At 40.1% G+C, this 14,199-nt stretch overlaps 1 protein-coding gene across 1 annotated transcript in view; it reads right to left on the reverse strand.

Annotated features, from left to right (window-relative positions):
* Positions 1-612: 612 nt before the first annotated feature.
* The window catches only part of nr3c2 (nuclear receptor subfamily 3, group C, member 2), a 316,747-nt gene continuing 303,160 nt past the window's right edge, over positions 613-14,199 (reverse strand). The window contains exons 9-10 of the mRNA XM_060926549.1: positions 6,087-6,244; positions 613-1,408 (exon numbers count right to left, since the gene is read on the reverse strand). Of these exons, the coding sequence (XP_060782532.1) occupies positions 1,253-1,408; positions 6,087-6,244 (314 nt within the window). The 3' untranslated portion in view covers positions 613-1,252. The remainder of the gene's footprint in view (positions 1,409-6,086; positions 6,245-14,199) is intronic.

Consider the following 14,199-nt stretch of genomic DNA (forward strand, 5'->3'; position numbering starts at 1 on the left):
TGGAATTTCTTTTTAACTCCGAACGAGCACGTTAGAAACTGTTCAGTCTATTGTACTGGAGATGCACATTGTTTTTCCTGAAAGTTTTTCCTCTCCGGCTTGCCATGAGACATCCTTTTGATATTTGTAGCAAAATATTGTACAGAGAATAAAAGAACAGCTGATCATTTGAACAGATTGTATTATGAGTGTGCTGAAAAAAAAACCCAACCCTTAATATCTTTTTGTGCGTTAATCAAAACTAAATTCTGCTCTTGATGGTCTGGCTGATTGTTCAGCATTTGCGTTGTCTGTGTAGTGAAACAGAAATTCATTTCTTGGAGCGGTGTGTCGTCAGCATCTCGTTTAGCTCAAGGTCATAAAAACAAAGAGAGCTATGTCAGGGATGCGATTGCTCCGTCCTTGTCCCATCTGTACCCAAAAACTACAAAAAAAAAAAACAACTTTGTGTTATTTTCGTTTTAAAATAAGAAGGGCTTGCATATCCGTTCAGGTTTGATTGTTCTGTTGATTTGCGATAAGGATAAAGCCAGTGCACACTGCTCTGTGGGTTAACACACACCAATTCGACACACTTTTTTCAGTTTTTTAGGTAGTGTAGCCCTTGGAAAATGTCCTTGCTTTGCCTCTTTATTATCTTTTGTAAAATAATAAATAAAACCTGTTAATGATACAGTTGCTACAGAAATATACTATAGACAGTATTTATTTATATATAGATATATATTTTTTTCTGTAAATTGTAAATCCAAAGAGTAAGTACGTGTAGTGTTGAGATGAGTGAAATAATATAAATGCCTCAGGATTTCATTGCTGTATGTGGAGTGTAGAGGCAAGGACGTTACCGTGTCTCCGTATACAACTGTGTTTTAGTATTATTTATTTATACAATTGTACCTGTGCACTACAGCTTTACCAAAGAAACATATGGCTTCATATCCATAGATAGTCAGCATTTGTCTTTGGGGGCAAGGAGAAATGAACTCTAAAGTTCACTGTCTGGCTACAGACAACTCGACTCTCTCTGCGTGCGTCCCTGCGCGGGGGGATGGGGTGGGGTATAGGTTGGCGTACGTACATCTGAGCCTCCGCTCGTGCCTGACGTTGTGCATAGCAAGCTGGCCTGGCCCACGTGGCCTTCTTTCTCCTTGTCTTGCTTTCTTTCTTTCTGAGGGTTTTAGTGTCCTCTCTTCTGCTTCTCAGTCATTCCTTTGTCTCTTCATCGCTTTTTTTTTCCTTCCCCCATCTCCAGTCACTTCTTGTGAAAGTAAAGGACGTGTGTGAGGCCCGACTCCACCTTTGGTATCTGGTCGCTGATGATCTCCACCAGCATCTCCGGAAACTCCACCTTCAGAGCCTGAGACTCGCGGAAGGTGTAGAAGCAGAAGTCCAACAAGTTTCCCACCAGCTGCAGCGATACAAAGAAAACGTGATTAGTTTCAGTCATAATCGAGCCAAGAATGCTTGTAAAATTCACTGCCAATTACTGAAAGCCTTCGTTTTCCTCAGCAATTTTTGGATGAAGTAATGATTTAACCCTTTCGCTGACGGTTAATTTAATGCTGTTTTTAGAAAGGTATTAAATGTAAATCACCTCCAGTCCTCTCCAGTTTTCTACACATCATTATCCTGAGTTTTATTACTCCATTAAGCGCCGTTCCTTGCGAGCAGGCATGACGGACAGTGACAGATGCAGAACGGCTCAGGCGTTTCTCTTTATTGAAACTTTCCACGTAAAAAAAAAAGGTCTAATCAAGTTTAAAAAAAAAAAAAATTGGGCAAGAACCAACTATATCATTTTCTTCAACATGGTATTGTACATTATATGCTAAAATAAAAAAAAAAATTACTCCATTTGTTAAAGTATTAAAAGTAGTCTCTTAATTTTTTCCACATCTTATCATGATAAAACATATTGAATATTGTCCAATTTATCTAATATCACATTCCCTATTATAGGATTACAATAAATCAAATAAAATGGTTATTAAAATTATTTCTAGACATTTTTAAACTAATTTCAAGCTCAGAATAGTCTTGTTTTATTGGTAGATAATTTTGCTAATTTTACATACACACACATCTAGAAAGAAATTGATCCAGCAATAAAATAAAAACATTGAAAATTTGAAATGAGTTTTTTTTATGTCAAGAAATAGATTTCATAATTTGATGGTGATATAGTAATGGTATATTATAATAGCAAGATAGTTTAGATTTATCTATCTATCAATCATGAGGAAGCCATGGCCTAATGGTGAGAGAAGCAGCTTTGGGACCAAAAGGTCACTGGTTTACACTACCGTTCAAAAGTTTGGGGTCACTTTGAAATGTCCTTATTTTTGAAAGAAAAGCACTGTTCTTTTCAATGAAGATCACTTTAAACTAATCAGAAATCCACTCTATACATTGCTAATGTGGTAAATGACTATTCTAGCTGCAAATGTCTGGTTTTTGGTGCAATATCTCCATAGGTGTATAGAGGCCCATTTCCAGCAACTCTCACTCCAGTGTTCTAATGGTACAATGTGTTTGCTCATTGCCTCAGAAGGCTAATGGATGATTAGAAAACCCTTGTACAATCATGTTAGCACAGCTGAAAACAGTTGAGCTCTTTAGAGAAGCTATAAAACTGACCTTCCTTTGAGCAGATTGAGTTTCTGGAGCATCACATTTGTGGGGTCGATTAAATGCCCAAAATGGCCAGAAAAATGTCTTGACTATATTTTCTATTCATTTTACAACTTATGGTGGTAAATAAAAATGGGACTTTTCATGGAAAACACAAAATTCTCTGGGTGACCCCAAACTTTTGAACGGTAGTGTAATTCCCAGTACCAGCAGGACTGGCTGAAGTGCCCTTGAGCAAGGCACCTACGGTAACCCCCAAGAGTGGTGTCTGATTAGTCAAAGAAAAACTGATGTGATTTATCAGTTTGGGTGATGCCTGAACAAAAAAAAATATATATTTATTTATTTAAACTTTTATTTAACCAGGTTGGTCTCTTGAGATTTAAAATCTCTTTGCCAAGACAGACCTGGTCAGTAAAACAGCTGCAATATCGACGGTGACACTCATAAAATGTAATTGACCAAAAAAAAGGTAAAACAGTAATATTTATGGCAATATTGTAATAGAAAATAATAAAGTTGACCATAATCAATAAATATTCTCTTCTTCCAACAGTTGTTTTTTACAGTTTTATTTTTCACTGGTCTTTTTTTTTTTTTTAAGAAAAAGTTCAATTTAATTTGCAAGCCATCTAAAAATCTGGGTATGTTATCAAAAAGTTCAAACATATTTTGATTTTCTATTGCAGTTAGTAAGCCAAGACGTGTTTGGTGTTTTTGGTGTTGTATTCATCCCCCTTGGTGTTTGTCCTGTTTTGTTGCATTACAAGCTGGAATTAAAATGGATTTTGAGTGTTAGCACCATTTGATTTACACAACATGCCTACCACTTTAAAGGTGCAAATTATTATTTTTTTATTTCTATTTTTTTAAATTAAATTGTGACACAATAATTAAGATGGAAAAACATAAATCTGGAGTGTGCATAGGTGTCCCTCCCCGCCAAGAACAAAAAGGTCAATACTTTGTAGATCCACCTTTGCTACAATTCCAGCTGCAAGTCTCTTGGGGTATGTCTCTATTAGCTTAGCACATCTAGCCACTGGGATTTTTGCCCATTCCTCGAGGCAAAACTGCTCCAACTCCTTCAAGGTAGGTGGGTTGTGTTGGTGTACAGCAATCTTCAAGTTATGCCACAGATTCTCAATTGGATTGGGGTCTGGGCTTTGATTAGGCCATTCCAAGACATTTAAATGTTTCCCTTTAAACCACTCCAGTGTAGCTTTAGGGTCATTGTCTTGCTGGAACGTGAACCTTCGCCTCAGTCTGAAACCTCTGGTCGACTCAAACAGGTTTTCCTCCAGAATCGCCCTGCATTTAGTGCCATCCATCTTTCCTTCAGTCCTGACCAGCTTTCCTGTCCCTACAGATAAAAAACATCCCCACAGCATGATGCTGCCACCACCATGCTTCACTGTAGGGATGGCGTTCTCAGGGTGTTGGGTTTGCGCCACACATGGCATTTCCCATGATGGCCAAAAAGATCAATTTTAGTCTCATTTAACCAGAGAATCTTCTTCCATGTGTTTGGGGAGTCTGCTACATGCTGTTGGGCAAACTCCAAACGTGATTTCTTCAGCAATGACTTTTTTCTGGCCACTCAGTGTATGGCTTAAAGTGTTCCTATGGAACACTTTAAGCTCCTTCAGTGTTGTATTTGTTGCATCTCTGATTAATGCCCTCCTTGCCTGGTCTGTGAGTTTTGGTGGGTGGCCTCCTCTTGTCAGGTTTGTAGTGATGCCATATTCTTTCCATTTTGCTATAATGGATTTAATGGTGCTCCGTGGGATATTCAAAGTTTGGGATATTTTTTATAACCCAACCCTGATCTATACTTCTCCACAACTTTGTCTCTGACCTGTTTGGAGGCTCCTTGGTTTTCATGTTGCTTGCAGAGTCAGGGTCCTTTCAGAACAGGTTGATTTATACAGACATCATGTGACATTTTTTGATTGCACACAGTTGGATCTTAATCAACTAATTATGTGACTTATGAAGTGAATTGGTTGGACCAGCTCTTATTTAGGGGTTTCATATGAAAGGGGGTGAATAACTATGCACACTCCAGATTTCCATTTTTTGTTTAGTTTTTTTCATCTTATTGTTCGTGTCACAAAAATCAGATGGTGCTATTCCCTCAAATATCAATTTTAATTCCAGCTTGTAATGCGACAAAACAGGACAAACACCAAGGGGGATGAATACTTTTGCATCTCACACTCAGGGTGTTTTTCTAGAAATATCTGCCTCAAACTACAGTAATTATTCCAGTGATGTCACACAACACTTACAGCTGTGGTTAGGAGACAGTATTATATTATAGTACACACTGTAATCTATAGACATGAAGTAAAAAAAAAAACACCACCTACCTTGAAGCTGAATGCTGGAAAGTGACGGCCATCTTGGACAACCATAATGACTTTAGTCTTTTGTATAATTTTGTTTCAATGGTAGCACTTTTTTTCCTTTTTGGATAAAGTGCTAACTTGACTAACTTTACTAATGTATTTCATGAACACCATCTTTCATTCATGTTGGTGGTGTTTGACTGATGTGATCCATTAAAGATTATCTGATTTAACTCTGATCTGTGGGTGGTAGAAATGGGCAACTGGACTTGCTTGAAGATTCTTGAAAACGTTTCACCTCTCGTCCGAAAGGCTTCCTCAGTTCTGTCTGACTAACAGGGAGGATCAGATATTTATTAGTGATGTGCGGATCGATACTGAAACATCGATACCTCCGATACCAGATCTTTATGCTCCAAAATCGATCCTCAAATCAAGATATCGATACTTTTGATACTTCAGTCATTTGAGGTAATGTATATCATTAACAGGAACACAGTGGAAAGTAACTAAACTATTGAGATCTTGTCTAAATGACACGCGGTTGGTGGGAACTACTTTTTCTTCCACCTGGGTAAGTGCTTAATGCGTAAGCGCTGCGACACGCTGCTCAGTCCGTCAGTCACTTATCCTCTCCTGAATCAGAATTCTGATGACCAGCTCATCTACGGTGTCATTGAGGCATCATGTTGGCGTGGGTCACTGGAGGCTGGGTGTGAACGGCCTCCAGTGACCCACACCAACATGATGCCTCAATGACATCTTAGATGAGCTGGTCATCAGAATTCTGATTCTGATCCAGGAGAGGATAAATATCTGATACTCCCTATTAGTCAGACAGAACTGAGGAAGCCTTTCGGACGAGAGGTGAAACGTTTTCAAGAATCTTCAAGCAAGTCCAGTTGCCCATTTCTACCACCCACAGTTTACTATGACCTGGATGATTGAGAATCTTCACAGACATTTAACTCTGATATATATATTTTTTTCATGAGCTTCCTTCCTGGAGCCTGGCCTATCTTATTGATCATCCAGGTTGATAATGACAGAGGAGCCAGAGAAGCTATGATGATGGTGGTGATGGAGTTTTTGTTTTCTGCTTACATCATGCATGGCGTCCAGTAGCTTGGTGAGCTGGAAGAAGCGCTGCCACGTCTGTCCCGAGTTGTTTGTTGCTTTGCCCACAGAACGCCGCAGCTCCTTGATGTAGTTCACCCTCATCTCCTCAAACGCAGCCTGGTTCTTCAGGCCATCCTTGGGCACTGTTAAACAGCACAGAAAAGCAACAATGCACAACTTGAACCATATTTCCACAGTGATCCTACTCCAACAATACATGAATAAGGACACGTAATGCCAGACCCTGAAGATTTTCTTTTTTCTTTTATTTCGTCCCTCGTGCTGAAGTTTGTGCTAAACACTGGAGTGACCTGAATATTTCTGAAGGCGATAACTGAACTCTGTCCTTGTTCAAATGTGAAAGATGTTCTGTTTTTTCAGCAATGCAAGTGAAACGGTTCAATATTTATGCTAATAGATGACTAACAGATGAGACTGTATTTATAAAGCGATATGCTGTTCATCGTCACCGTTTCTTGAAAGCCGAAAATGCGTATTGCATCCACAAGCATGTTTTAAGAACCTGATCTCGTGGGAAATCAGTTCAAATTAGAACAAACAAATGATGTGGTCAGATTTCGTCTGATTTATTTGTAATACAAATATGTATGCGACATGGCCACCATATCGGATCTCCCTAATATATAGGACATTACACGGTTGCGTGACTATATGAAGTTTATTTTCGAGTGGTGAAATGTATATTTCATGAGTGAGCGAAGGGAATGGGTGCAAATATTTTCAACACAAGAAGATGAACTTAGTATTGAACTACTGGCTGAATCAGTAAGACAAAACAATCAAATATTGGGAATAAGGGATGAAGGGGGGGTGGAACATAAAATATCTGTTTGCAGATGATTTGCTCATACTTTTAAATGACCCATCCCTATCGATACCAGCCCTGTTGGAGAATCTTAGAGAATACAGGAAAATTTCAGGGTATCTGACCAATGAAAGCAAATCAATTGCTATGATGATCTCAGGTAAATGTCCAGCAGAGTTCAAAGAAAAGATTGGGTTTAAATGGACCGATAAAGGATTTAGATATCTGGGTGTTATTACTACTCCTAATGTTTCACAGTTATATGATGCGAATTATGGAAAATTGATAAAGGAAATTAAAAAAAAGACTTGGATAGATGGGCGATTTTACCCCTGACTCTTATTGGAAGGGTAGAAACTATTAGAATGAATATCTTGCCAAGACTATTGTTCCTGTTTCAATCACTTCCAGTTATGGTTTCTGGTTCCACCTTTAAAATGCTGGACAAAAGTATGTCAAGATTTTTATGGCAAAACAAAAAAGCAAGAATTAAATATAAGACAGTCAGTGCGTTTACATGCACATAGAGAAAATCGAATTTCTGCCGTTGCTCGACTGAAATCGAAGTTCTAAATGCCATGGAAACACCTTAGCTAGGCTGAAATTGAACCGAACTTGATTTCTCGTAATCGAGCTACGCAACCTAGATTATGCGATTTTTGCCGAGCTACTTATGCCGCTTTTCCACTACAAATGTGGCTGAGTCGGGCTGAGCCGTGCCGTGCTGAGTCGGGCTGAGCGGGGCTGTTGGAGTTGCATTTCGACTACAACCGCGCTGAACCGTGCTGGCTGGAAGTGGGTGGACACATTGGGTGGAGTTAGCGAAAGTGGGTGGAGGTCGCGTGATGTCGTTAAGCAGCGCAAACAGTGACATCAGTGAGCTTTTAAGCGGTAGTCTCACAACCCGGAGAGTAAACAATAAACATGGAGGACATGGAGTCGTTAGTGTTGCTGGTCTTGGTTCTGTGGCTTGTTGTCACCGACAACGCTAACAGATACTGGCAAGAGCGTATAGATGAGGCGAGGCGCATAAGGCTTCAGAAATTCTCGTAATTCGTAATTATTCTTCTTCCGGGTTTACGGTGTTTACAGATCCCAGCGTGCTCACGGGGCGTGTGTGGGCATGTGAGGACACGCCTCCTCACCAATCAGTGCACAGGGGAGTGTCTCCTCACGCCCCCAGCCTCACTTGGCTCGGTTTGGCTCGCTTCAGCCCCACTCCAAAACCGTGCGAGTTTTAGGGGCTAAGCAGGGCTGAAGCGAGCTGAGTCGTGCTGTTCTTTGGTAGTCGAAACGCGAGCCGTGTCGGGCTGAAGCGAGCTGAAGTGAGCTGAAAAAGGGTAGTGGAAAAGGGCCATTAGTGCATGTATACCCTATCGAGCTACGTAGTCGAGCTACTTACTTCAGCACTGCCCCTTCCGGAAGTGACGAGTGACGAGACCACAAGCGAGAAACACGACAGCCTCGGTCGACATGACAACAGTAGTAGCGAGCAGCAGAAGAGGTCAGGAGGAACAAACAAAGAAGAGAAAATGGCGAGCAGAAACGTGCACTTCTGGAGCAATGAGGAGACAGAGTTCATGCTCATTCAGCTTAAGGAGTTGAATATATTAAAATTCATGGACGGGAGAAAAACGCGCAATGGAGAAGACGGAACTGATAACTTTGTTTACACTCTTGAATAGCTCTTCTTCATGACGACAACCGGAAGTGTACCAACACGATGGGGCGTGTAGCGCCATCTGTGGCTCGGGTGCACAATGTACCTCATACAATAGCTCGATTTCCTTGTGTGCATGTAGGATCGGATTTCTCTGGCACCCCTGCTGGGACCCTTTGCTCGATTACCGACAGCAGCTCGATTTGGATGTGCATGTAAACGTACTGACTTTTAGCCCCCAAAAATAAGGGCGGGCTAAACTTACCAAATCTAAGGAACTATTACTGGGCCGCTCAACTTAGAGCTCTTGTATTATGGATCACAAAAGACAAAGATGCAATATGGGTGGAGATGGAACAAAGGGCCTGCCCTACTGTGTCTTTGGAGTCACTCCCATTTGTAACCAGGCCGGTGCAAAGGAAGCTTAAAATTAAAAACTGATCTGATTATAGAAACAATGAAAAATATGGTCGACAATACAAGAGAAATTAAATATACCAAGCTCTGCAAGTAAAGCTACAAAAATAGCCAAAAACCCAGACTTTGTACCTTGTACTATGGATGCAGGATTTGAGAAATGGACTAATAAAGGGTTAATATACTCGTATATAGCACAGATTTTTACAGGGCAAATTTTGAAATCATTTGAACAACTCAAACAGGAATTTAATTTACCAAATAATCTCATCTCATCTCATTATCTCTAGCCATAATCTCATCATTATTCATTGCTAGTTGAGAACTTTACCAAGTAATGATTTTTATAAATATTTGCAATTGAGACACTACCTCCAGAAACACAATGAATGGGAAAGAAAAAGCAAAGAACCAACCAAGGTCGAAGAGCTGCTTATGTCATTTACAGAAGAAGAGTAAAAAAAAAGGGCTGATTTTCAAAAAGCACTACAATATGAATCCAAAGATAATAATTTGGATGTTAAAGAAAGACGGGAATTGGAAGCAAATGCAATAATAACAAATGATGATTGGGAAGAAACATTCAGATCTGGACATAAATTAACTAACAGCCCAACATGGAGGGAGTTTGAATGGAAAGTAAAGATGCGTTACTTTAACACCCCATCTGTCACCGCAAACTATAGTAAAACATCAGATTTATGTTGGAGGAACTGTGGCATGGTGGGTGACTTCACTCATATATTTTGGGATTGTCCAAAGATCATAGATTTTTGGAAATGTGTGAAAATAAATAAAAATAATGCTGGGTATTGACCTGCATCTTGGGCGGCACCTCACAGCAAGAAGGTCTGGGTTCGAGCCCCGTGGCCGGCGAGGGCCTTTCTGTGTGGAGTTTGCATGTTCTCCCCGTGTCCGCGTGGGTTTCCTCCGGGTGCTCCGGTTTCCCCCACAGTCCAAAGACATGCAGGTTAGGTTAACTGGTGACTCTAAATTGACCGTAGGTGTGAATGTGAGTGTGAATGGTTGTCTGTGTCTATGTGTCAGCCCTGTGATGACCTGGCGACTTGTCCAGGGTGTACCCCGCCTTTCGCCCGTAGTCAGCTGGGATAGGCTCCAGCTTGCCTGCGACCCTGTAGAACAGGATAAAGCGGCTAGAGATAATGAGATGAGACCTGCATCTTGACTCAACTCTGTATATACTTGGAATACTACCTGAGGATCAGATAGACAGAGATTGCAGCTACTTATTGAAAGTCCTGCTTTTGATAGCAAAGAAAATGATCACAATCAATTGGTTGAAGCCACATCCCCCCAACATAATGCAATGGACAAAGTAAAAAAGGTTTTTATTATGGAAAAAAACTACAGCAAGAATATAACTGAAACTAGAAAAATTTGAGAGAAGATGGAAACCAATCATTCAAGCGATACAAGAGCTCTAAATACCTCTGTTTTTATTTTATTATTTTTAAATTACTATTATTATTATTAATTTTTGCTCAGTAGCACCTGTTCAGGTTTTGCAAATACACTTATCTGTACTGGTGGAATACTAGAAGTCAGAATTCAAGAATGTGGTAGGTGACTCATATTTGACTTGTATGGAAAGGAGATATTGTGTGTATTTACGAGTGAAGGTAATATGATGTGGACTGAGCGAATTGTAAACTGTACATCTTCATGCATTTTACCTATGTGAATAAATAAAAAGTTCTAAAAAAAAAAAGAAGATGAACTTAATATCTTTGTGCCACTGTATAATGTCCTTTATATTATATGGACACATCCACACACAAAAAAAAAATTACGCAAGTTAATCAAAAGAATTTTAATTTTGAACTGGTTCGCCATGTCTAGTCAGCGGGAAAACACTGGGAGTGATGTCATCGGAGTGAAATATCGGGAATTATTCTATCCACATTCACTGGATATGAGCAATTGTGCGCTCTGATTGGCTACTCTACTATTAGGTTATCAGATCATATACCGTGAGAAAAGAAAACAAAATGGCGGACCGTATTGCAGAACAAACCGAGGATGAAATAAAAACTCTACTCTAAAACAACCCCCCCCCCCCCCCAAAAAAAAGCACAACAAAATATGGAATGAAAGTATTAGATGGAAAGAACATATCTTTTTTTCAAGAATTATTATGATTATCATTGCATTTTTCACAACTTGCGACTGTCATTTCGCTGGTTTGTTTACGTTCTAAGTGGAAATGATTTTGTCGGACGTTTTGTATAAAGTTTTTATTTATCGAATTTGCTAGAAGTAAAAATAAAAATGCTCTGTTTCTCAAAATCCCAAAATTTTCAGACGTCAATAAAATGTGAAATATGACAGGTGGCACCACCGTCTTGACAACTTTTATACACACCAACCTGGAAAACATTCCATATGAGTTTGATCAAAATCTGATCACTCCTGTAGGAGGAGTAGCAATTTTCGTGAAATTGCACGTAACCTCTCTGTAGCCTCATCCATGGTCGGTGGCGCCACCTGGTGAACAATTCTTGTTGGAATATGTCTTTAGAGTCTTCTGGGTGAGTTTCAGTGAAAATGTCCCAGCAGTTTATGAAGAGTCGTGTTTAATGTGACGAGTCACACAAAAATTTCAAACGCCCATAAAATGTGAAATATGACAGGTGGTGCCACCATCTTAACAACTTTTATGCACACCCACCTGGGGAACATTGTGTGCGAGTTTGATCGAAATCCAATCAATCCTGTCGGAGGAGTAGCGATCTTTTTCCAAATTGTGGACGGACGACGACGGACGATGCGTTATCGCATTGCCGATGGCCGGATGAGCTAAAAAATGACTAACATGACTGAATGGAAATTGGAATGGGATAGATTCGGGATAAAATTCGCTCATGTTTAAAGTCATTAAAATTCTGTAAAGCTGCTTTGCGACAATGTCTATTGTTAAAAGCGCTATAAAAATAAACTTGACTTGACTTGAAACAGAAACCTTTGTGATTTGTTTTCTGCCTTTGATTAGGACACAGAGAATGAAAGTGGTAATATTTAGTTTCATAAATATGTTTGACATCAAACATCTGTCCTTGCTGTCATCTTTGTTTTTATCATTTGTCTCTAAACAAGCCATGTCGTCATTTCACTAATCGGATCCGAGAGACTAAGTACTTTTTTTTTTTTTAAATATGAAAATCTGAAAACTCTCCCCTTTCTGATGAAATGATTCTCGCTCGATGGCTAGTTTCTGGTCTGATGAGCTGCCTTTGGCTAAATAATGTGATTGAATAAATAAAACGTGATTGGATCAACAAAAGCCAGTCCCTGAAAGACAGCCATTTTTTTTTTGTATGATTGTTTTCCCCAATATGTTTATTGGCTTTGCTACATCATTTGTTTGTTCTAGTCTTTGATTTGGTCCACCGGAATACTTTTCTTGGTCGCCATCCACAACGCAATTGCTGTTCTGTTGCACTATAAACTCAGGCACAGTTATAAAATGGGGAAATTCCTTAGCTAGTAATTTACTAGTATATAGATATCAAGTAAAGTGTGGTTTGGGATATAGTATAAATTTAAGATCTAAATAGAAATCACTTGGAAGAATCTTTTTATTTTGATTCTCATGTCAATTTGCTTTACACCAACTATTTACTACACAAGTCTCCTCCCATGCCGTGTTCAAATCCCTAAAGTACCACATGCATTTTAAATCCTATCTTAGTGCTAAGTGTACACCAGGTCTGTGTGTGTGTATCCTGCTTCCTGCAGAGATGTGATTGCTTGAGTGTTCCTTGCACTGATTGACAGGAATGTGTTAAACCTCTCCTTGCCACTTGCTCCGTTTTCTTTTCTCCCACTGACCCACATCTCGCAGCATCATTAGCCTCCAGCTGGTTTTTAGGGCTCTGGCAAATGGAAAGTGATGTGATTATGAGCTGCTAAACTTTGTAGCCATCATAAAAAGGTATAAAGTGTTATTTATTTCACTTTCACCCCTCCTTTCTGTCAGTGCTGCCAGAGGTCTATTAGGCAAAGTCATGTATAAAAAGCATAAAGAGGGACCTGAGGCCAACTAACAAGGCACTGCTGCCTCATATTACACAACATTGGTATCTTTTGTAGATAATATATATCCTGACATGAATAACATTGATTGTCTCGTTACAGTGGCACCTGTCAAGGGGTGGGATACATTAGGCAGCAAGAGAACAGTCGGTTCTTGAAGTTGATGTGTTGGAAGCAGGAAAAATGGGCAAGTGTAAGGAGTGACTTTGACAAGGTCCAAATTGTGATGGATGCATGACTCAGTCTGAGCATCTCCGAAAAGGCACATCTTGTGGAGTGTTGCCGGTATGCAGTAGTTAGTACCTACCAAAAGTGGTCCAAGGAAGGACAACTGGTGACAGGGTCATGGGTGTTGAAGGCTTATTAATGCACATGGTGAACAAAGGCGAGCCAGTCAGGTTCAATCCCGCAGAAGAGCTACTGTAACACAAATTGTTGAAAAAGTTAATGCTGGCGTTGAGAGAAAGGAGTCAGAAGACACAATGCATCACAGCTTGCTGCATATGGGTCTTCGTAGCTGTAGACCAATCAGAGTGCCCATGCTGATCCCTGTCCACTGGCGAAAGTGATTACATGAGCATCAGAACTGGACCATGGAGCAATGGAAGAAGGTGGTCTGGTCTGATGAATAATTTTCTTTTCCATCATGTGTATCGCCAGATGCGTGTGTGTCGCTTTACCTGGGAAGGTGTTGGCATCAGGATGCACTATGGGAAGAAGGCAAGCTGGCACAGGCAGTGTGATTTTCTGGACAATGTTCTGCTGGGAAACCTTGGGTCCTGATGTTTGTCAATGTCACTTTGACATGTACCACCTACCGAAACATTGTTACAGACCAAATACTGTACATTCCTTCATGGCAGCAGTATTCCCTAATGGCAGTGACCTCTTTTGGCAGGATAATGCACACTGCCACACTGCACAAATAGTTCGGGAATGGTTTGAGGAACATGACGAAGAGTTCAAGGCCTCCAAATTTCCCAGATCTTCATCAGATCGAACATCTCTGGGATGTGCTGGACAAACAAGTCTGATCCATGGAGGCAAAGCCTCTGCCGCTTTCAACTCCTTGAACAAAATCTGGTACAACAACAAGAGGACAAAGATTAAGATCAGGATTTATGAAAGTGCAGTCCTCACCA

This window comes from Neoarius graeffei, chromosome 7 (assembly GCF_027579695.1).
Source record: "Neoarius graeffei isolate fNeoGra1 chromosome 7, fNeoGra1.pri, whole genome shotgun sequence".
Lineage (NCBI taxonomy): Eukaryota > Metazoa > Chordata > Actinopteri > Siluriformes > Ariidae > Neoarius > Neoarius graeffei.